General features: G+C 41.0%; 1 protein-coding gene across 3 annotated transcripts in view; it reads right to left on the bottom strand.

Annotated features, from left to right (window-relative positions):
* Window positions 1–22,961, bottom strand: part of Nfatc3 (nuclear factor of activated T-cells, cytoplasmic, calcineurin-dependent 3) — a 71,975-nt gene that overhangs the window by 20,531 nt on the left and 28,483 nt on the right. For 2 of the 3 annotated variants that reach the window (XM_013012836.1, XM_013012837.1), the window contains exons 3-9: window positions 20,668–20,830; window positions 14,486–14,685; window positions 10,792–10,964; window positions 10,156–10,296; window positions 7,460–7,515; window positions 5,421–5,547; window positions 1,743–2,756 (exon numbers count right to left, since the gene is read on the bottom strand). In XM_013012836.1, the coding sequence (XP_012868290.1) occupies window positions 1,743–2,756; window positions 5,421–5,547; window positions 7,460–7,515; window positions 10,156–10,296; window positions 10,792–10,964; window positions 14,486–14,685; window positions 20,668–20,830 (1,874 nt within the window). The remainder of the gene's footprint in view (window positions 1–1,742; window positions 2,757–5,420; window positions 5,548–7,459; window positions 7,516–10,155; window positions 10,297–10,791; window positions 10,965–14,485; window positions 14,686–20,667; window positions 20,831–22,961) is intronic. The other variant, XM_013012838.1, reaches the window with a different exon arrangement.

Raw genomic sequence — 22,961 nt, 5'->3', positions numbered from 1 at the left:
CCCCCCCCGCACCGACGTTGTAAAGCTCGTTTTGGAAGATTGGAATTTTTAAAAAGTGAATTCAGCCAGGCACTGGGGGCTCATGCCTGTAATCCTAGCTACCAGGAGGCTGAGATCTAAGGACAGTGGTTCAAAGACACCCCGGGCAGGGGTGTCCATGACACTATTATTTTCAAATAAACACCACAAAAGCTGGAATGAGAGTTGTGGCTCAAGTGATAGAGAACAAGTCTTGATTAAAAAGGCTCAGGGACAGGATCCAGGCCCTAAGACTGGCATCAAAAACAATAAACAAGTGAAAGTGAATCTAGTCTTAGCTCTGCTGCTAACAATTTGTGATCTTCAGAATATCCAACTGTATAAATGTGATCATCTACCTCAGAGGTAATAATTATGTTCTCTCAGACATATCTCTATGTTTGTTTTTTGTTCTCTGTTCCTCATTTACTGAAAACATGTACTCATCATCCAAGATCTAGCTCACAAAAACCTTCCTGCAATCTTCCTATGAAATCTGTTACATATCGATACTAATCTCTTACTATGTATGTTTCTTTTCTTTTTTAAAGTGTTATTGTATATTCCTTTTATACCTTGGTTATAGTAATTCAAGGCAGTACTTATCTGACAGGAAAGCCCCAGGAGACAATAACATGTGTGTGAGCGCATGCATGCGTGCATGCGTGCGTGCGTGCGTGTGTGTGTGTGTGTGTTGGTCATAAGGCTTGAACTCTGCACCTGGGTACTGTCCCTCAGCTCTTCAGCTCAAGGCAAGTGCTCTACCACTTGAGCCACAGCGACACTTCCGGTTTTCTGGTGGTTTACTGGAGGTAAAAGTCTCATGGACTTTTCTTGCCCAAGCTGGCTTTGAACCACAATCCTCAGATCTCAGCCTCCTGAATAGCTAGGATTACAGGTATGAGCCACTGGTGCCCAGCTGAGATGGTACATTTTATTTGCCTTTCTTGCTCTTTGTACTCAAGACTTGAGATTTAATGTCAGCTTTGCTACTAAGGAGTAAACTCATCCTCTATAAAATTTGTAAAAGAAGACTGGTGATCTAGATTTCTTTCCTAGTAGATTAATACAGAATCAGAGAACTAGAATTCTATATTGATGCTTCAGAATCATTACAATTTTCATACTAGACTACAGTTATAGGTAGCCTTCACTGAATTCCTAGTTAGACCCTGTAAATGATTATATTCCTCATTATTTCTATTTATTATTCTTATAATAATATTTGAAATGATTACCAATTCACTACATTATACACACACACACACACACATATATAAAAACAACACCTTTTTTTTTTTTTTAAATCCTTGAGCAATGGCTGTATTAACAGCAACAACAGTCCATCACCAGTAACCTGATTAGGTAAGCTGGCAGAGCCAGAGGGGTACAGGTTATTTACTTGTGTGAATCTTTTTAAAGATAGTAGTTCTTTACTACCTTCCTGGAATTCTGCTATTTAGCTCAGTGCCTTCCAAATGGATGACATTCAGCAATGTTTTCTGAATTATTGCTCCTGAATTCATTCTTTAGACATATGTTCAAAACAAAGAAAATGCTATATTCTGCAGTACAGTGGTAAAATAGACCTTAAGCATAGGTTCTCTGCTCAAAGTTGTATATTAATGTATTTCTAATAATTTATTAAGAAGCCCCCCAACAACAACAAAAAAGAAGCCGAACTATATGACAATAGGTAATTTATAGAACAGGTATGAGCTTACCATCATCTAAGGTGATGTCCTGTAGACCAATGGTTGCAAAATTAGGTTCTCGATCTTCAGAAGGTTCAGGTTTAATGCTCACAGTTGCCCCATCAGGTGGAAATGATGCTGGGTCACACAAATTGTGACATATTAAGGATGAAGGTGCAGAAAGACCTCCTTGACCTGTATTTTGTGCTTGAGTTGAGTGCTGTCCAGAATGAATTCTGGTGGCTGGAGATGGTGATGAGGCAGTTCCTGAGCTAGGAGATTGGTAAGGCATAGTCTGCAGCTGAGGGGATGATGGACCAGAAAGTGATGAACTAACCAGAGGACAAGAGGCTGCTGGGGGAGCTGTTGTAGCAGACCTTGAATGTGAAGGACCATATGTAATAGGTTGCAACTGAGGAGAAGGCTGACCTGTGACTTGATCTGCTACTGGAGAAGAAAGAGATCTTTGTCCTGCTGCTGTATTTGAACAATGGTATCCCACTGACTGAAGATGAGGTGAGGTTTGCACAGAATGAGGTGTATGTGCTAAGAGATGTCCTGCTGAGCTTGAATTTGAAGAAAGAAATGGCATTGATGACAGTGATTGACAGCCAAGACTTACTAAACTGGAAATCGCTGCATCCTGCTGAAACAGAACTGGATCAAATTCTTGATTGGAGCCAGCATTAATGGGAAGACAAGTTGGTCCATTATAAACATTAGTTTGCATAGGTTGATAGGAAGACCTCACAGGAGATGTTGGTGTAACTTGAAAAGGCTGGTGCACAACTGAAGAAGGTATCATATGTTGTTCTTTACCTGCTCCTTCATCCCTACACTGCAACTGTGGTAGATGGGATGAGGTTAAAACGGATGTATATGCTTGCTGGATGGGGCAAACCAAGCTTCTCTGTGGTGAGAGTACACTATCATGTGGGTGCCCTGTATCTGAAGAAGGCCTTTGGGTCTGAGTAGGATGAGGCACAGGCAAAGGTGGAACTGAAGTCAAATCTATTTCTTCTCTGTGTTCTTGCTTCATCATAACTGAGAAGAAAGTAATTATAACAAATGTTATTATGTAATATATAGTCATATGAAAGGCCTTTATTATAGGATATACAACTGTAGTTATGTATCCAAACCAGGGGGTAGCATATTAAATGTTTTCAGGGAACAAAGAAAATATAATTTTCTTAATATCTGAATTCAGAAGTTTGTTTTCCTATTATCTGAAAATTTAAAAATAGAAACAAACTGTTTTTCTACAGAAAGATGGTTTTATAAATTATGCTATATGTGCATATTAGGTATTGGTGTCTATTAAAAATTTAATTTTATTGTAAAGATGCTGTACAGAAGGATTATAGTTACATGAGTAAGGTAATGAGTAAATATAAATTTGGTGTTTGTGTGGAAAATATACACATACATAAACAATTCTGCACACAGATACATGTGTGTCTATATATTATATATAGATTATATATATTACATATATCTATTTGCAAAAATGCATAAGAAGCTAGCAACTTATAGATTTTCTGCTAGGAAGAAAAATGAGGTGGTTTGAAGATAATTAGGAGAGAAATTTATAGAAACTTCTAAAAGAATATTTAGAAATAAATGTAATCAGGTAAGGCAAGACTGACAAAAGTTATAAAAGATTGCTACAAAAATTTAAAGATCTGGGGCTGGGAAGGTAGCTCGGTGGTAGAGTGCTTGCCTTGCATGCATGAGGCCCTAGGTTTAATTCCTCAGCACCAGTAGAAAAAGCCAGAAGTGGTCCTATAGCTCAAGTGGTAGAGTGCTAGCCTTGAGCTGAAGAGCTGAGGGACAGCGCCCAGGCCCAGAATTCAGGCCCCACAACCAACAACAACAACAACAAAAATAAAAGATCTTGCCAAAAGAAATTTAAAGATATTGCCAAGTGCTGATGAATCACATCTGTAATCCTAGTTACTAAGGAGGCTGAGATCTAAGGATCAAGGTTCAAAGCATCCCAGTCAGAAATCCTTTTTTTGTTGTTGTTGTTGGTTGTAGGGTCTTAACAACTTAGGATTTGGACAGTGTCCCTAAGCTTTTGTGCTCAAGGTTAGTGCTCTACCATTTTGAGCCACAGCATCACTTCCAGTTTGGGGTTTGTTAATTAGAATTAAAGAGTCTCACAGACTTTTTTGCCCAGGCTGGCTTTGAACTGAGATCCTTAGATCTCCTCCTCCTGAGTAGCTAGGATTATAAATATAAGCCACCAGCACCTGGCCCAGGCAGAAATCTTGATGAGACTTTTATCTCCAATTAACCAGGTGGTGATTTTTTTTTCTTTTTGTGCAGGTACTAGGGTTTGAACTCAGAGTCTAGGTGCTGTCCCTTAGCTTCTTTTCTTTCCTTTTCAAACAATGCTGGCACTCTACCAATTGAACCAGAAGCTCCACTTGTGGCTTTTTGCTATCTAACCTAGGTAAGAGTCTCATGGACTTTCCTGCCCTGGCTAGCTTCAAACCGCAATCCTCAAATCTCAGCCCGCTGAGTAGCTGATACCTTCTAAAAGACTTCAAATTTAAACTCCGTCTTCTAATTTCCTTATAACAAACCAATACAAAGTGGTCACTGAGCTGGGTGCTGGTGGCTCACACCTGTAACCCTAGCTACTCAGAAGGCTGAGATCTGAGGATCCCGGTTCAAAGCCAGCCCAGGCAGGAAAAGTCTGTGAGACTCTCTCCAATAAACCACTCAGAAAACTGGAAGTGGCGCCGTGGCTCAAGTGTAGAGTGCTGGCCTTGAGCTGAAGAACACAGGGACAGAGCCCAGGCCCAGAGTTCAAGCCCCACAACCGACAAAAAAAAAAAAAAAAGTGGTCATTGATAGCACATCTTATACTTAAAGTCAGTGCAAACACAGATTATAAACAGTAAAAATATCAACATATTCTTAATCAGTCTACCTTAAAGGTTCCAACATTCACTGAGTAACTTTTATTTATTTTTTTGCCAGTCCTGGGGCTTATACTCAGGGCCTAGACACAGTTCCTGAGCTTCTTTTTTTTTGGTCCGGTCGTGGGCTTCAACTCTGGGCCTGGACGCTGTCCCTCAGCTCTTCAGCTCAAGGCTAGCACTCTACCACTTGAGCCACAGTGCCACTTCTGGCTTTTTTATTTCTGCTTATGTGGTGCTGAAGAATCGAACCCAGAGCCTCAAGCCTGCAAGGCAAGCGCTCTACCACGGAGCCACCTTCCCAGCTCCCCTTCTCCCGGCCCTGAGCTTCTTTTGCTCAAGACTAGCACTCTACCATTTGAGCCACAAGGCAACTTCCGGCATTTTCTGTTTACGTGGTACTGAGGAATCAAACCCAAGGTTTCATGCATAGTAGGCAAGCACTCTACTACTAAGTCACATTCCCAGACCATCAAATCAATGAGTAACTTTTTTTCTTTTTTTTTTTTTTTTTTTGGGGGGGGGGTCTGGTCATGGGGCCTGAACTCTGGGCCTGGGCGCTGTCCCTCAGCTCTTCAGCTCAAGGCTAGCGCTCTACCACTTGAGCCACAGCGCCACTTCCAGCTTTTTTTTTCTGCTTATGTGGTGCTGAGGAATCAAACCCAGGGCCTCATGCATGCAAGGCAAGTGCTCTACCACTGAGCCACCTTCCCAGCACCTAAGTAACTTTTTCTACATTATGAAAGAAAACTCTACAGTAAACTATTACAACTCATACCTGGTGTGTAAGTAAAACGTTGAGACTGGCTTTTTTTCCTCTTGCCATTGCAAAGATAGAAGTGCACCTGCACTGCAGTGGTGATTGCTGGGTTATGATAGGGAGGAACTTCAAGGACAATATGAGCCTAAAGGAACAAGGAAAGTAAGACTGTGTTACACTCAAAACTAAAACTGAAATGTACTTACTAAGCTCAATGCAACTTGTTCATCTTAACTACAGATTTCTCCTATCACAGAAAATTATGTACATCAACTGGTCACATAGTCATCTAGAGATTTAGTAGATGGACAGTTCACTCTTGAATCTTTTTGGTATTTTGGCCAGCCCTGGGGCTTGAACTAAGGGCCTGGGCACTGTTCCTGAGCCTCTCTGTGCTCAAGGCTAGAACTATACCACTTGAGCCACAGCACCACTTCTGGCTTTTTCTGTTTATGTGGTAGTGAGGAATTGAACCCAGGGCTTCATGCATGCTAGGCAAGCACTATACCACTAAGCCACATTCCCAGCCCTCAAAAATAATTTTACACAAGTAGAAAAAAATCTTTGCCGAAATGAAAGGCAATTCTCAGTTGGGTGCCTAGCTACTCAGGAGGCTAATATCTGAAGTTTGTGATTTGAAGTCAGGCTAGGCAGGAAAATCTATGAAACTCTTATTTCTAATTAACACCACCATCTATTAAAAAAAAAAAGGATCTGGGAAGGTGGCTCAGTGGTAGAATGCTTGCCTTGCATGCATGAGGCTCTGGGTTCGATTCTTCAGCACCACATAAGCAGAAAAAAAAAGCTGGAAGTGGCGCTGTGGCTCAAGTGGTAGAGCGCTAGCCTTGAGCTGAAGAACTGAGGGACAGTGCCCAGGCCCATAGTTCAGGCCCCACGACCGGACCCAAAAAAAAAAAAAAAAAAGCCAGAAATGGAGGTATGACTCAACTGATGAGTCCAACCCTGAATTTAAACCCCAGTACCAGCACAGAAAAAAGAAAAAGATGAAAGTAATTCTCAATCTAACTGCTCCAAATCATTGGAAAGCATAATAAAAATAGCATTTGCTAGCCCAGAGAAGATTCCATCTTCAATGCAACCAGGATGAAGAACAATGTGACAGGATAAGGGACAGCTTACAGGGTGGAATCTGAAAGTCTTAATAGCCAGGCACTGGTGGCTCATGCTTGTAATCCTAGCTACTCAGAAGGCTAAGACTGCCGTTTAAAGCTAGCCCAGCAATAAGTCCATATGACTGTTATCTCCAATAAACTACCAAAAAAGCCATTAGTAGAGCTATGGCCTTGAGATTGAGAAATTCAGATACAGCAACTAAGGCCTGAGTTCAAGCTGTACGACTGGCAAAAGAAAAAAACAAAAAGCTTAATAAAGTAGCTGTAAGCTACTTATAGGCTCTTGCCTATAATCCTAGCTACTCAGGAGGCTGGGATCTGAGGATTATAGTTGGAAGCCAGCCCGGACAAGAAAGTCCATGAAACTCTTAGCTCCAATAAACTACTTAGAAAAAGCCGAAAGTGGTGTTGTGGTTCAAGTGGTAGAATGCTAGACTTGAGCAAAAGAAGCTCAAGAGACAGTGTCCAAGCCCTGAATTCAAGTCCCAGGACTGGCACTCATATGCACACTCACGTGCACACACATACACAAATAGCTGTGAAGTTAGAACAGCATATTAAATCACAAATCCTTAAGGTTTGTACCATTATATATGTTGTTTTTTGCATTGTTTTAATTTCTTCACAGAATTCAATAAATGATAAGTTCGATAAGAGACTTCCTATTATAATCTTTCATTTCGAATTCCTATTTATTATATACAAAAGAGAGGACTCCAATGTTTAATTTTCCCAAGTTTCAATTTTAATACTAGAAAGGTGTTTTACTCTTAAACTTAAAAAAATTCCAATTTGCTTTTCTATTACTAAATATTCTCAATACTAAATAAAGCAGAATTGCTCAATTTTCTACTCCAAGTGCAAGGCTCTGAATTCAAACCCTAAGTAACACAAACACATAGACAAACACAATAAATTCCTTACCCCTTGACACTTTTCCCTGATTATTTTTCCTTCTACTTCCCATTGAGGTCGTCCATCTAGTGAGAGAAATAAATAATTTGCAATTAAAAGCAATTCAATTTGAGCTGGGCACTGGTTGCTCACACCTATAATCCTAGCTATTTAGGAGAATGAGATCTGAGGATCACAGTTCAAAACTAGCTAGGCAGAAAGTCCATGAGACTCTTTTTTCTTTTTTTGGTCCTGTCGTGGGGCCAGAACTCTGGGCCTAGGTGCTGTCCCTCAGCTTTTCAGCTCAAGGCAAGTGCTCTGCCACTTGAGCCACAGCGCCATTTCTGGCTTTTTTTTTTTTTGCTTTATGTGGTACTGAGGAATCGAACCCAGGGCCTCATGCATGCAAGGCAAGCGCTCTACCACTGAGCCAACTTCCCAGCTCCCAAGAGACTCTTATCTCCAATTAACCACTAGAAAACCAGAAGTGGTGCTATAGCTTAATTGTTAGAGCACCCAGAGTTCAAGCCCTACAACCAACAATTAAAAAAAAAAAAAAAAGCAAGCCGGGCTCTGGTGGCTCACGCCTATAATCCTAGCTACTCAGGAGGCTGAAATCTGATGATCACGGTTCAAAGCCAGCCCGGGCAGGAGAGACCGTGAGACTCCTATCTCCAATAAACCACCAGAAAACCGGAAGTGGCACTGTAGCTCAAGTGGTAAAGCGCTCGCCTTGAGCTGAAGAGCTGAGGGACAGCACCCAGGCCCAGAGTTCAAGCCCCATGACCGACAAAAAAAAAAAAAAAAAGCAATTCATGTCAGGAAGCATACGAAGTCTAATCCTTATAGCAATTACAAGTTTATTGGCAAAGGGAATCTTTTGCTCAGCAATCTCTAAAAAAAGGTTTTAAAAATGTAAGAATAGAAGCCGGGCGCCTGTAATCCTAGCTATTCAGGAGGCTGAGATCTGAGGATCACAGTTCAAAGCCAGCCCAGGCAGGAAAGTCCGTGAGACTCTTACCTCCAGTAAACCACTAGAAAGCCGAAAGTGGCGCTGTGGCTCAAGTGGTATTGTGCTAGTCTTGAGCTGAAGAGCTGAGGGGCAGTGCCCAGGCCCAGAGTTCAGGCCCCACAACCGGAGCCAAAAAACAAAACAAAACAAAAAATTTCTTTTTCAAAAACTGAATGCATACACTATAGTTTATCCTTCTAAACTATACAATTCAGCAGGCATATGGTACATGTCTGTAATCCTAGCTACTTGGAGGTAACAGGAGAGTCACAGTTCTAGGACAGCATGGCTCAGGTAATAGAGTGTCTGGACTGGCAAGCACAAGGTATTAAGTTCAAATCAATCCCAGTATGGTCAGAAAGAAAGGAAGATAGGGATAAAAAAGTATACCCAAAAACCCAGAATATAATTTAGAGATTGTTAGTATATTCACAGAATGTTGCAAGCATTGCCATTCATTCCAGAACATTTTCATAATCTCCAGAAGAAACACTCTACCAATTAGAAATCATTTCCAAAGCCGGGCGCCGGGGCTCATGCCTGTAATCCTAGCTACTCAGGAGGTTGAGACCTGAGAATCACAGTTCTAAGCCAGCCAAGGCAGGAAAGTCCATGAGACTCTTATCTCCAATAAACCGCTAGAAAAGTGGAAGTGGCGCTGTGGCTCAAGAGGTAGAGTGCTATCCTTGAGCCGAAGAGCTGAGGATAGCGCCCAAGCCCAGAGTTCAAGCCCCATGACCGACCCCCCCCCAAAAAAGTCACCCCTTTCAACATTAGCACCTACCCCTCCTAACCCATCCGTTCCCTTTTTTTGGGGGGGTCTGGTTGTGGGGCCTGAACTCTGGGCCTGGGCGCTGTCCCTCAACTCTTCAGCTCAAGGCTAGCGCTCTACCACTTGAGCCACAGCGCCACTTCCCGCTTTTTTTTCTTGTTTATGTGGTGCTGAGGAATCGAACCCAGGGCCTCAGGCATGCAAGGCAAGCGCTCCACCACTAAGCCAACTTCCCAGCCCCTCATCCGTTCTCTTAATTTGGGGTTATGCATTGAATTTTTTTTTTTGCCATCTAACAAAGCAGATTATGTGTACAATGAATCTTGGTCACTCATTTTTTAAGTGTGTATAAATTCTTCAAAGGTATTTAATTGTGATGTTTTACACATTCATGTACTGTGTCTTAAAACAGATTGATTCCTTTCTCCTTCATTCCTTTAGAAAAATTTTGCATGGGTGTGCCAAACTAAGGCTTTAATTCTATGACAAGGAGCTTTCTTTTAGTTTTTTTCTGCTCTGTCACTTATGGCTGGCTTTTTCAAGTAGCACAGGATCTTCAAGGTTTATCTATGCTGCAGTAATATTGGTATTTCATTAATTTTATGGAGGAGAAATATTCTATTGTGTGGATATACCACATTTTATCAGCTGGTATTTGTGATATATTCATTTTAGGGATATTATGAATAACACTGCCATAAAAATTTGTATCTAAGCTTTCATGTGAACATACTTTTACATATGAAAATATTTTTGAGACATTTAAAGAGAATTTAACATTTATGTAAAAATTTAGTAACTAGTTTGAAATAAAAATCTAGTGCATAAATGATGCATGAGAATTTAGGCAAACTACTTGGGATTAATATCACTGAAATGCCTAAATAATTTATTTCATCCTTTTGTCACTTACACTGAAGTCAATCAATGTATATTATTTACCTTGTCCTTTTTCAAGAAAAATGATTTTGGACTCCGGAAGAAAATTACATCCAGTTACAATCATTTCATGGCCGCCATTTACAGAACAACTGTTGATACTGTACTTCTCAATATGGGGAAGTTCTTGGGCAGATCGCTGGGCTGTTTTTTTTGACAGTTAAAAAAAACCAAAATGTTAGTTTAAAATATTTTATACATGACAACTTCAAGCTAAAAACAATTACAAATAAATGTAAAATTTGGTTATTAATTCAGGTGGTTTTTGTTTTGTTTTTGGGTGCTAGTCTGGGTGCTCTTGCTGAGCTGCTTCTGCTCAAGGCTAGTGCTCACTACTGCAATTACAGCTCCACTTCCAGTTCATTGAAGATAAGAGTCTCATGGACTTTCCTGGGAGGGCTGGCTTTGAACCTCGATCCTCACATCTCAGCCTCCTGGGTAGCTAGGTTTTCAGGCATGAGCTACTGATGCCCCGTGACTTTTTGTTGTTGTTGTTGGTCATGGGGCTTGAACTCAGGGCCTAGGCATTGTCTCTGAGCTTTTTCACTTAAGGCTAGTGCTCTCCCACTTGGAGCCACAGCTCCATTTCCAAAAATAGTATTTTTTTAATATTAAAATGTAACACACAAGCTCACTTACAGCACTCAACAGGTATAGAAGCTATTTGTAGAGAAAGTACTTTTCCATTGGGTTGTGGGATGTGTACACGAAATACAAGTCGGACTCTAGTATTCTTTCTGCCGATATCAGTTTCTCCTTTTCGAAGTTCTATGTCTGAATTACGTAGCTTTAAAATACCTGCACAGTCGATACTAGGAAGAAAAATATAAAAAAATATAAAAATCATACATACACACACACACACACACACACACACACATCTTACTGATAACAGTGGATGTAAGCAATTCAATTTCATATTTATGCCGGTGGCTCACATCTGTAATACTATTCAGGAAGGTGAGATCTAAGGATCACGGTTCAAAGCCAGTCCAATCAGGAAAGTCTGTGAGACTCTTATCTCTAATAAACCACTTGAAAACTGGAAGTGGCACTGTGGCTCAAGGGGTAGAATGCTTGCCTTGAGCTGAAGAGCTGAGGGACAGCGGCCCAGGCCCAGAGTTCGTTTTTGTTTTTTTTCCCTCGGTCGTGGGGCTTGAACTCTGGACCTGAGTGCTGTCCCTCAGCTCTTCAGCTCAAGGCTAGTGCTTGAGCTACAACGCCACTTCTGGTTTTCTGGTGGTTTATTGGATATAAGAGTTTCACGGACTTTCTTGCCCAGGCTGGCTTTGAACCGCGATCCTCAGATCTCAGCCTCCTGAGTAGCTAGGATTTCAGGTGTGAGCCACTGGCACTTGGCCCAGGCCCAGAGTTCAAGCCCCACAACCAACCCCAACCCCCCCCCAAAAGTCAATTTCATATTTTTGTTTAGTCAGTTTGTTGGGGAAGAATTAAAAATACCACAATCAAGTTAATTTGTTGTTTTTTTGTTTTTGTTTTTATTTTTTTGCCAGTCCGGGGGGCCTGGGCACTGTCTTTGAGCTGCTTTTGCTCAAGGCTAGCACTCTCCCATTGAGTCACAGCACCACTTCTGGGTTTTTCTGTGATGTGGTACTGAGGAATCAAACCCAGGGCTTCATGCATGCTAGGCAAGCATTCTACCACTAAGCCACCTTCCCAGCCTTGGTTTTTTTTTTTTAAAGAAAAGATAGATGACTAGTCTTAAAACCTTAAGAGAAAAAAAAAAGAAGGCAATTCTATAAAATTATTCAAATAAAGTAATAAAAGTAAGTATTGTATTAAAATGGTTTAATACTACAACTTCTCATTAGCTTGTTCATTATTGAAACAGTCTTACAATGTATTCCAGGCTGGTCTTGAAACCATTATTCCCATCCTTACCCTACCAAGTGCTGAGATTACAGGGACGAAGGATTATCTGAAAGGATAATCCATGGATTACCAATTTCTCTTTTCTGAAGTTCGGTATCTAAATTGCAATTTCAAAATACATGGGGGTGTAGCTCAATGGTAGAGCACTTCAAATATGTGCAAAGTTCAATTCCCAGGACAACAACACACTACTATATAAACTATAATAATTACTCTAATTTATTATGAACTTCTTATAAACAAAAAAAATACAATAAAGTTTTTTGCTGTCAAGTGGGACATGTCCTCAGGAAACACCAACATACTTTTTTAAGTTAGGAGGCGTCTCTGTGTATGTCTATGGAATAATGACCAACCTAAAATATACTGTCTATTAACAGTAGTTTTCACAAGATGGGTAAAGTGGTACATATCTATTCCTAGCCAGTCCCCAGGAAGCTACAGTAAAAGAATCACTGAACCCACTAGTTAAAGACCAGCCTGGGCAACAAAATGAGACCCAACTAAAAACAGGAAAAAAAAAATTTATACAGGTATATTGTTATGTAGGCAGTTAAGTAGCATAATAAGTTTCTGATGATATTCTATTTAACTTGACTCAATTATAGTGCTTTTTTTTTTTTTTTGGCCAGTCCTAGGGCTTGAACTCAGGGCTTGGGCACTGTTCCTGAGTGCTTCTTTTGCTCAAGGCTAGCGCTCTACCACTTGAGCCACAGTGACACTTCTGGCTTTTTCTGAGTGGTTTTTTGGAGGTAAGAGTTGACAAATTTTCCTGCCTAGGACGGCTTTGAACCAGGATCCTTAGATCTCAGCCTCCTCAGTAGCGGGAATTACAGGCATGAGCCATCACTACCAACAAATATAGTGCTTTTGACTGTCTAGAGGGATGAAGAGAAACATGGCCTGTAATCTGACCCTAAGAATTTTTTTTTTTAGTTCCTAGAAAAAGTCCAAACCCAGGTGCCAGTGGCTTATGCTTATAATTCTATCTATTTGAGAAGCTAAGACCAGGATCAATTTGAGGCCAACCTAAATAGAAAAGTTCACAATTGGCCTGGGAATGTGGCTCAGTGGGAGAGTGTTTACCTAGCAAACATGAAGCCCTGGGTTCAATTCCTCAGTACCACATAAACAGAAAAAGCCCGAAGTGGTGTTATGGCTCAAATGGTAGAGTTAGGCTAGCCTTGAGCAAAATAAGCTCAGGGACAGTGGCCAGGCACTGAGTTCAAGCCCCAGACTGACAAAATCAAAAAAAAATAAAAAAAAGAGTTCACACCCTTCTCAAAACAATAGTTGGATTCAATAGTGCACACCTCCCATCCCAAGCTATACAAGAGGCTGAAACTGGAAAGATTGTGATACAAGGCCAGCCAGAGCAGAGAAGTCCATGAAAATCCATCTCTATAGAGGGAATCCAGATGTAGTGCATACATCTATGATTCTGGTGATGACAGGAAGCTTGAGTGTGAGCCTGAGTGAGAAGCAAGACCCTATCAAAAAATTAACCATTGAGGGTGGGGGGGAAATTAACCACTGAAAAACAGGGCTGGATAAGGATGAGAGGGGAAAATAGTGGAGAACAATGAAAGGGGCGATAATGAACAAGAAGCATCAAAGTACATTAGACACATGTACAGAAATATAAAAATGAAACCTCTTTATACCATTAGATTTTTTGTGCATGTGCCTATCTTGGGCCTTGAACTCAAGGCTTGAGTGCTGTCCCTGAGATTTTAGTTCAAGGCTAACACTCTACTACTTTACCTCAAATCCATTTCTGGCTTTTTGGTGGTTAGAGACAAAGAGTTTCCTGGACTTTCCTGCCCAGGATGGCTTTGTACTATAATCCTCAGATCTCAGCCTTCTGAATAGCTAGGATTACAATCTTGAGTCACCAGTGCCTGGTGCTAAGACTTTTTTACAGACACTTGACAAATGAGAATATGCTGCAATTGTTTATTCTATTAGATGTAAGAAACCTAATGAAAGTCCATATATTTTATCTTTATCATTTAAGATAATGCTTCACTCTATAAATATTTGTTTGCTGAGCTGAATTTTCTTTCTAGAAATACGCTACTATCCTTAGCAAATCTACTAGCTATTTACATATTTTTCAGCTAACTTAGGAAAATGAACATTTTATTTTTTTTTTGCTGGTCATAGGGCCTGAACTCTGGGCCTGGACGCTGTCCCTAAGCTCTTCAGCTCAAGGCTAGCACTCTACCACTTGAGCCATGGCACCACTTCCAGCTTTTTTTCCTGCTTATGTGGTGCTGCGGAATCGAACCCAGGGCCTCATGCATGCAAGGCAAGCACTCTACCAGTGAGCCACCTTCCCAGCCCCACATTTTATTTTTATACTAAAAGAAACAGGTTTATTATTTTCAGAGTTATCTCAGGAGAAGAAAGAAATGTTTTGAGAAATGTTTCAAGGTACCTGGCCGACATATTATTTTCAGGAAGAAGTGGAATTTCCAGAACTTTTGTGCTGGCGATTATTATCTCTTGACTTGCAGTAGCAACTGTCTTTCCAGTGATTCTATGTACTTGGTAAAATGCATGAGGTCGTAAATATCGATCATCTGCTGTTCCAATAAACATCTGTAGATTTATTGGCTTTTCACTGTAACCCAGAAGCTAAGGAGGAAGAAGAAACACAAATATTGGCAATTCATTATCCATACACTTTATAGTAAGCTTGTATCAGTATCACATATACTATTATGTTAAAAAAAAAATCTGGCCAGGTGCCAGTGGCTCATGCCTGTAATTCTAGCTATTCAGGAGGCTGAGATGTGATGATCACGGTTCAAAACCAGGCCAGGCAGGAAAGTCCGTGAGACTCTTATCTCCAATAAACCACTCAGAAAACCTTAAGTGACACTGTGGCTCAAGAGGTAGCACACTCGCCTTGAGCTGAAGAACTGAGGGACAGGGCCCAGGCCCAGAGTTCAAGCCCTACAACCGGCAAAAAAAATAAAAATAAAATATGTCCTCCAAATTTCTAAATTTGTTTAAAAGAAAACAATGGAATACATTACAAATGAATATGCTTTTTGTGTTTTTGTTCTGTGCCAGTCCTGGATCTTTTTTTTTTTGCCAGTCCTCGGGCTTGAACTCAAGGCCTGAGCGCTGTACCTGAGCTTCTTTTTGCACTTCTAGCACTCTATCACTTGAGCCACAGTACCACTTCTGGATTTTTCTGTTTATATGGTACTGAGGAATTAAACTCAGGAATTAAACTCATGCTAGGCAACAATTCTACCACTAAGCCACATTCCCAGCCCCAGTCCTGGATCTTGACCTCAAGACTTGGATGTTGTTCCTGAGCTTCTTTCTTTTGCTCAAAGCTACCAGTACCCACTTGAGCCACAGCTTCACTTCCAGCTTTTTGGTAGTTAACTGGAGATAAAAGTCTCACAGTCTCAAAGCCAGCCTAGGCTGTCTTAGAATCACTATCCTCAAATCTCAGCCTTCTGAGTACCTAGGATTACAAGTCTGAGCATTAGTGCCTAGCTACAATCTTTTTGATGTGCTGTTATACTTGGTTTACTAGTATTTTGTTAAAGATTTTTGCAGAGGCTGGGGGATATGGCCTAGTGGTAGAGTATTTCTTGCCTACCATGTATGAAGCCCTGAGTTCATTTCCTCAGTACCACAAACACAAAAAAAGTTAGCAGTGGTGCTGTGATTCAAGGTAGAGTGCTAGCCTTGAGCAAAAAGAAGCTCAGAGACAGTGTCCAGGCCCTGAGTTCAAGCCCCAGGACCAGAAAAAAAAATGTATGTATTCTTTTGTAACTACAATTGTAAAGGACAAGATTTATACTTTCTAATTTTTTCCTTTTATTTTTGTCTACCTTATTTTCTTTTTGACTTTTAAAGAATTTATGAAGGAGTTGAGAATGTGACTTAGTGGTAAAGTGCTTACCTAGTGTGCATGAAGCACTGGGTTTGATTTCTTAGTACCACATAAACAGAAAAAGCAAGAGGTGATGCTATGGCTCAAGTGGTAGAGTGTAAGCCTTGAGCAGAAACAGCTCAGGGACAGTGCCCAGGCCTTAAGTTCAAGCCTGAGGACTGGCAAAAAAAAAAAAAAAAATATTATGGAGTTACCATGTTTCCCTTTTCTTCATATATGGAACCCTCCTTTTCTTTTCTTTTCTGGGTCAGGTCGTGGGACCTGAACTCTGGGCCTGGGCGCTGTCCCTCAGCTCTTCAGCTCAAGGCTAACACTCTACCACTTGAGCCACAGCGCCACTTCCGGCTTTTTTCTTTTTGCTTATGTGGTGCTGAGGAATCGAACCCAGGGCCTCATGCATGCAAGGCAAGCGCTCTACCACTGAGCCATCTTCCCAGCCCAGAACCCTCCTTTTCTATAAGAAAATTTAACATTTTTATCTAATTATTCTGAAAGTCTCTTTCTAACAACTCAAAAATCAAATCTAAGCCATCTCCCAGTTTGCTACCATTGTTTTCTCTCTTCCTTTTTATTTATTTATTTATTTTTGGCCTGTCCTGGGGCTTGATCAGGGCCTGGGCGTTATCTGGGAGCTTCTTTTGCTCAAGGCTAGCATTCTATTACTTGAGCCATAACGCTACTCCAACCTTTTCGGTGTATGTGGAACTGAGGAATGGAACCCAGGGCCTCCAGCATGCTAGGCAAGCATTCTACCACTGAGCCACCTTCCCAGTTCCTGTTTTCTCTCTTCCTACCTTTTAATATGGATAAAATGTGTATTTTCATGGAATATCTGGAATAGCACTCATCAGACTGCAGAGATCTGCTTATGCTCCATAGTCAAGTTGCCCACCCCTTAAAACTGGTAAAAGACCAGACTTGATTTGGGGTCTATGAGTTTTCTTTGTTGTTTAGTTTTTATCTTTTATTTCTTTTTCTCAAGATAACCAATGATATCTCAACCTGGCTTTATAGAAGTGCCTTGGAGGACTTTCTCTCAGCTCTTCTGATTACTACTCTATTCTTCTGTAAATGATAGCCGAGAGTATCTCAATCTGTTGCAGTCTCTAGCAGGTAAAAGTATGAAGTGAGTGAAGTGAGCAGGTCTGTCAGTTCTTATGGCATGCCTCTTATTTTGGGGATAGTGAAATCTTCGTGAAGATTTGCTGAAGTTTTACAAGTTTCAAAGTGATTTTTTTCAATAATACTCATTTGTAATTTTGGCCCTAAATTGTTTTGCATTCACAAGAAAGTTTTAAGTCCATCAAACCATTAAAATCCATTTGTCAGAAAATACAGTGGAGGAGATGTCTAACTATTAACACTGTAGTGGTAGAGTTTTTGGCATCCAGCCCCAGCACTGATAGTACGAGTTGTTGTAGCGAGTCACAGTGCCAGTAGTTATTTTTGCAACAGCAGGACTAGAAGAGTAGTTCTAGGTCATGTAGCTTCCAAGCTTGAGATTTAATGAACTATTAATAACCTTTACAAAAACTCTTCTTCTGCTTCAATACTGTAGAAGTATTTTGACACATAGTATCAAGTACAGAATGCCTATTACAGTGTTGAGACATATAGTTAATAATGAACAACTGGTAGCTATGCGACAGCATCCATGCATCTAGTTTGAAAATTTCCATAGCTCCTCAAATGTATGAAAAGAGTTTTATTCTATCATATGGTCCTGAAGGAGGATAGTTTATTTCCTTTTACTGTTCATCCCTCGCCTTTTGTGAACTTGGGGCTTAGGCACTGTCACTGAGTTCTTTTACTTAAGGTTAGTGCTCTACCACTTTGAAGCACAGTGCTACTTCCAGTTTTCTTGTGGTTAATTGGACATAAGAGTCTCATGAACATTCCTTCCTGGGCTGTCTTTGAACTGCAATCCTCAGATTTTAGCCACCTGAGTAGCTAGGATTATAGGTATGAGCCATCAGTGCCTGGCCAAATTTAGTTTTTTAAGAATCTGACGAACTATGTTCCTGAGTAGTTGTAACAAAAGTTTAGGCAAAATCTAGTTTTCTGCATCCTTGCTAGCATTTACTTTTTCTTTTTCTTTTGGTAAGCCATGAGGCTTGAACTCAGGGCCTGTGCACTATACCTGAGTTTTTGTACTCAAGGCTAGCATTCTGCCACTTTGAGCCACAGTGTCATTTCTGGCTTTCTAGTGGCTAATTGGAGATAAGAGTCTTATAGGATGGGGCTGGGAAGGTGGCTTAGTGATAGAGCGCTTGCCTTGCATGCCTGAGGTCCTGGGTTCGATTCCTCAGCACCACATAAGCAAAAAGAAAAAAGCCGGAAGTGGCGCTGTGGCTCAAGTGGTAGAGTGTTAGCCTTGAGCTGAAGAGTTGAGGGACAGCGCCCAGGCCCAGAGTTCAGGCCCCACGACTGGACCACCCCCGCCCCCCCAAAAAAAAGTCTTATAGGTGCTGGTGGCTTATACCTGTAATCCTAGCTACTCAGAAAGCTGAGACCTGAGAACTGCAGTTTGAAGCCAGCCCAGACAGCAAAGTTCCCCTGAGACTCTTAACTTCAATTAACCACTCAAAAACTGAAGTGGGGCTGTGGCTCCAAGTGGCAGAGCATTAGTCTTGAGCACAGGAGTTAGGGACAGCACCCAGGCCCTGAGTTCAAGCCCAACTGACAAAAAAATAAATAAATAAATTCCATAGATAGACTTTCCTGCCCAGACTGGCTTCAAACCACATCTTCAGATCTCAGTCCCCTAAGTAGCTAGGATTATAGGCATGAGCCACACCAGTGCCTGGCATCATTTTTTATTTTAGCTGTTCTAATAGGTATGTAGTGAATTTCATTGTGGATTGAATTTGCATCTTCTTAATACCTAATGATGTAGAACATTTTTTCACATGCTTATTTGCCACTTGTCAGTAAATGTTCTTTACAAATTTTTGTCTTTAGAGAAGAGGATCTTGCTATTTAGTCAGGCTAGCCTTGAACTCTTGATCTTACAGCCTCAGCTTCCCAAGTGCTGGTGTTACAGGAATGCCCCATTAAGTCTTCCCTGGTGCTCTACCAGGTGAGCCATACCTTCACTTCCTAGTTCTTAGTATGTAAGCTTTTTTTTTTTTTTTTTGGTGGGCAGGCAGTGCTGAAAATTGAACAAAGGGCCTCATGAGTGCTAAGCAAGCATTCTATTAGCCTGGTATTTTTTAAAAGGAACTAAGGACCCTACATCATGCTCCAAGGCTTTTCAGAAGTAGAAAGGGTCATTACAGATTACCACCTACTAGAATGTTATGTTGTACATTAGAGAGAGAGAGAGAGAATGGTTCATAGATTATAATGACTGAAGAAAATTCAATCCAGTATTAGTTTTTCCACTGAAATATTCAAAGTCAGTAAGAAAAATGTCTATAAGATCTAAACACCACCTTGAATAAAAGCAAAAAACAACAAAATGGTGAAATAAAAAACGAGGGCTGGGAAGTTGGCTCAGTGGTAGAGTTCTTGCCTTGCATGCATGAGCCCCTGGGTTCGATTCCTCAGCACCACATAAGCAGAAAAAGCCACAAGTAGTGCTGTGGCTCAAGTGGTAGAGCCCTAGCCTTGAGCTGAAGAGTTGAGGGACAGTGCCCAGGCCCTGAGTTCAGGCCCACGACTGACCAAAAAAAACCACCACGACCAACAACAACAACAAAAAACGATATAGCATTGAATTTACTTATATACACAATTAAGATTAAGTAAGGGTAGAAAGGTGGTTGTATAGCAGAAAGAAATAAAATTAGTAAGCAATAATTTAGGAAGGCAAGGTAGAGAAAGGGAAAGAAGAAAGACAATTACCTTATTTGTCAGATCAAAGAGTCAATTCAAAACTGAAACAGTGAGCTCAAACTCCTAATAAAAAAAAATTGGGCCGGGGGGTGGGGAGGGGCTGGAAAGGTGGCTCAGTGGTAGAATGCTTGCCTTTGCATGCATGAGGCTCTTGGTTCGATTTCTTGGCACCACATAAGCAGAAAAAGCCATAAGTGGAGCTGGGGTACAAGTGGTAGAGTGCTAGCCTTGAGTTGAAGACCTAGGGACAACACCCTGAGTTCAAGCCCAATTGACAAAAAAAAAAAAAAATTCCATAGATATGACAGACTTTCCTGCCCAGGCTGGCTTCAAATCATATCCTCAGATCTCAGTCCCCTGAGTAGCTTAGGATTATAGGTAGAGGGACAGCACCCAGGCCCAAAGTTCAGGCCTCACGATTGACACCCCCCCCCCGCAAAAAAAAGAGCCTTGCTAGTCACATACTCTACTATTTAAGCCATGTCTCCAATCTTCAATAATTATTTAATCTCTTTTTGAAACTTCTACCTTTTAAGAACAGCCCAGGCTGTCCTCAAACTTGTAATCTTTCTGACTCAGCCTCCTAAGCACTGATGAGGCTACACAGAAAAATTCTGTGTCAGCTAGGTGTTGGTGGCTCATGTCTATAATCTTTGCTACTCACAGGGCTCAGATTTGAGGTTGGAAGTTTGAAGCAAGCCCATGCAGAAAAGTTGGTAAGACTTTTATCTCTTAAGGGAGATTAAAATACAATCCAGATTTGACTTCTCTCTCTTAGGGCTCTAAAGTACCTAAATGAATAACCTTGTATAACCACCAACAAATATATGACATCTACAAAATAAACCTCAAAAGTTTCATACCTTTACAACAGGATGTCCACCAGTAGATGCTTTGACTGCCCCTCGGCTACCTTCAGTTTCATAATGGGCTCGATGATGAGTTTTGGGTTGCACTTCTATTTTCAGTTCACATTGTCCAAAGTGAGCTGGTAAAGGCCAGTCTAGTGGAGGTAATGAAGATGTGCTATAAACAAAACACACAAAAAAGCATTTCACTATGCTATTATTTCCGATTCAAGTCACTTCTTTGCCAATACCAACATGTCTTCCTGTGATCCTCAAAACAAAATAAAACTTCCCTTAGTAAGTTGTAACACTAGGAATTATAGATACTTAACAATTATATAAACTGAAAACTAAAATCTATTTTCTACTTTTTGGTTTCCTGTATTTTTTTAAAGACTAAACTCTAATAATTTATGAAATAAAACTGTCCCTAAACTGTGTATATGTAATTACAAAAGCCATTTAGAGAATACAGAACTAGAAAATGAGAGCTGGGCACCAGTGGCTCACACCTGTAAATCCTAATTCAGGAGGCTAAAATCTGAGGATCATGATTCTAAGCCAGTTTGGGCAGGAAAGTCTGTGAGAATCTCATCTCCAATTAACCATCAAAGCCAAAAGTGGAGGTAAAGCTCAACTGGAGAGTCCAGCCTTGAGCTAAAAAGCCAAGTGAGAGCATGAGGCTCTGAGATTGAGCCCCAGTATTAACACCCAGGTTGGGGGGTGAGGAGAGGGCAGAAATAAATTGTTGGTACTGGCAAATCAGGTCTCTAATTCTAGCTACTCAGGATGCTGAGATTAAGAGGATCAAGGTTTGCAGTTAGCCAGGGCAGACAAATCTATCTCTAAATATCCAGCAAAAAAACAAAAGTAGATGTGTGACTTAGGTGGTCTGAACTAGCTATGATCAAAAGGCCAAGTGAAGCAAGGCACTGATGGCTTATGCCTATAATCCTAGCTACTGAGGAGGATGCCTGGAAAGTCCAGGAGACTTTTTTTTTTTTTGGGGGGGGGGGACGGGGGGGGTCTGGTCATGGGGCCTGAACTCTGGGCCTGGGCGCTGTCCCTCAGCTCTTCAGCTCAAGGCTAGCACTCTACCATTTGAGCCACAGCATTACTTCCGGCTTTTTTCTTTTTGCTTATGTGGTGCTGAGGAATCGAACCCAGGGCCTCAGGCATGCAAGGCAAGCACTCTACCACTGAGCCACCTTCCCAGCCCAGTCCAGGAGACTCTTATCTTCAATCAACCACCAGAAAACCAGGAATGGTATTGTGGCTCAAGGTGGTAAAAGAGTTCAGGGACAGCGCTCAGGCCCTGAGTTCAAGCCCCGTGACTAACCAAAAAAAAAAAAAGCAACTGAGCTGGGTGCAAGTGGCTCATGCCTGTAATTCTAACTACTTAGGAGACTGAGGAGTAAGGATCAAAGCCAGCCTTGGCAGGAAAGTCTGTGAGACTTTTATCTCCAATTAACTAACAAAAAGCTAGAACTGTGGCTCAAGTGGCAAAGCACTAGCTTTGAGCACAAATGGACAGTGTCTAGTACTTAAGTTCAAGCCCCTAATTGGCACACATACACAAAAAAGCTAAGCAAGACCACAAGACCCTGAGTTCAAGAACTTGGGTACACATACAGAGTCCTCAGCCTAGCTTAAGTCTTCCTACTATGAAGCATATATTAATCTTTTTGTTTGTGTTTCTGTGCCAGTACTAGGGCTAGAATACAAGACCTTGTGGTCTAGTTTCAGCTTTCTTGCTTATATCTGGCACTTTATTACTTGAGCCACACCTCCAATCTAGCATTTTGCTGGTTGAAGATGGAATCTCACAAACTTTTCTACCCAGCCTGGCTTTGAACTATGTTTCTCCAAGTCTCAATTTCTTGAATAGCTAGGGTTACAGGGGTTAGCTGCCATCAGCATTCAGCAAACATATTTCAGCTGTACCCAATACTCAAATTCTTAACAGCAAAAAGCTGGAAGCAGAAGCGTGGCTCAAGTGGTAGAATGCCAGCAGTGAACAAAAACTCTGAAGGAGGAAGGCTCTGAGTTCAGCCTAGTATTACACATAAACCCCAAAAAAACGAATCTGAATTCACAAAAATTTTGAGTGTTCTACAAGAACAGTAACAGTAACATTAACTTATAAAGTTAAAAGACAAAAATCAAATTAAACAGGCCAGGCACAATGGCATGCACTTTAAGTACCAGTTACTTGGGAGGCTGAAGCAAAATTACAAGTTTGAGGCCAGCCTGAGTAACAGGTAACATAGCAAAACCCTGTCTCAACAAATGAAGGGAGGGAGGGAGGG

This window comes from Dipodomys ordii, unplaced genomic scaffold (genome assembly GCF_000151885.1).
Source record: "Dipodomys ordii isolate 6190 unplaced genomic scaffold, Dord_2.0 Scaffold18, whole genome shotgun sequence".
In the NCBI taxonomy this organism is placed as follows: Eukaryota; Metazoa; Chordata; class Mammalia; order Rodentia; family Heteromyidae; genus Dipodomys; species Dipodomys ordii.
The sequence above is the reverse complement of the archived record's forward strand: the minus strand, read 5'-3'. Positions and strand labels throughout refer to the sequence as shown.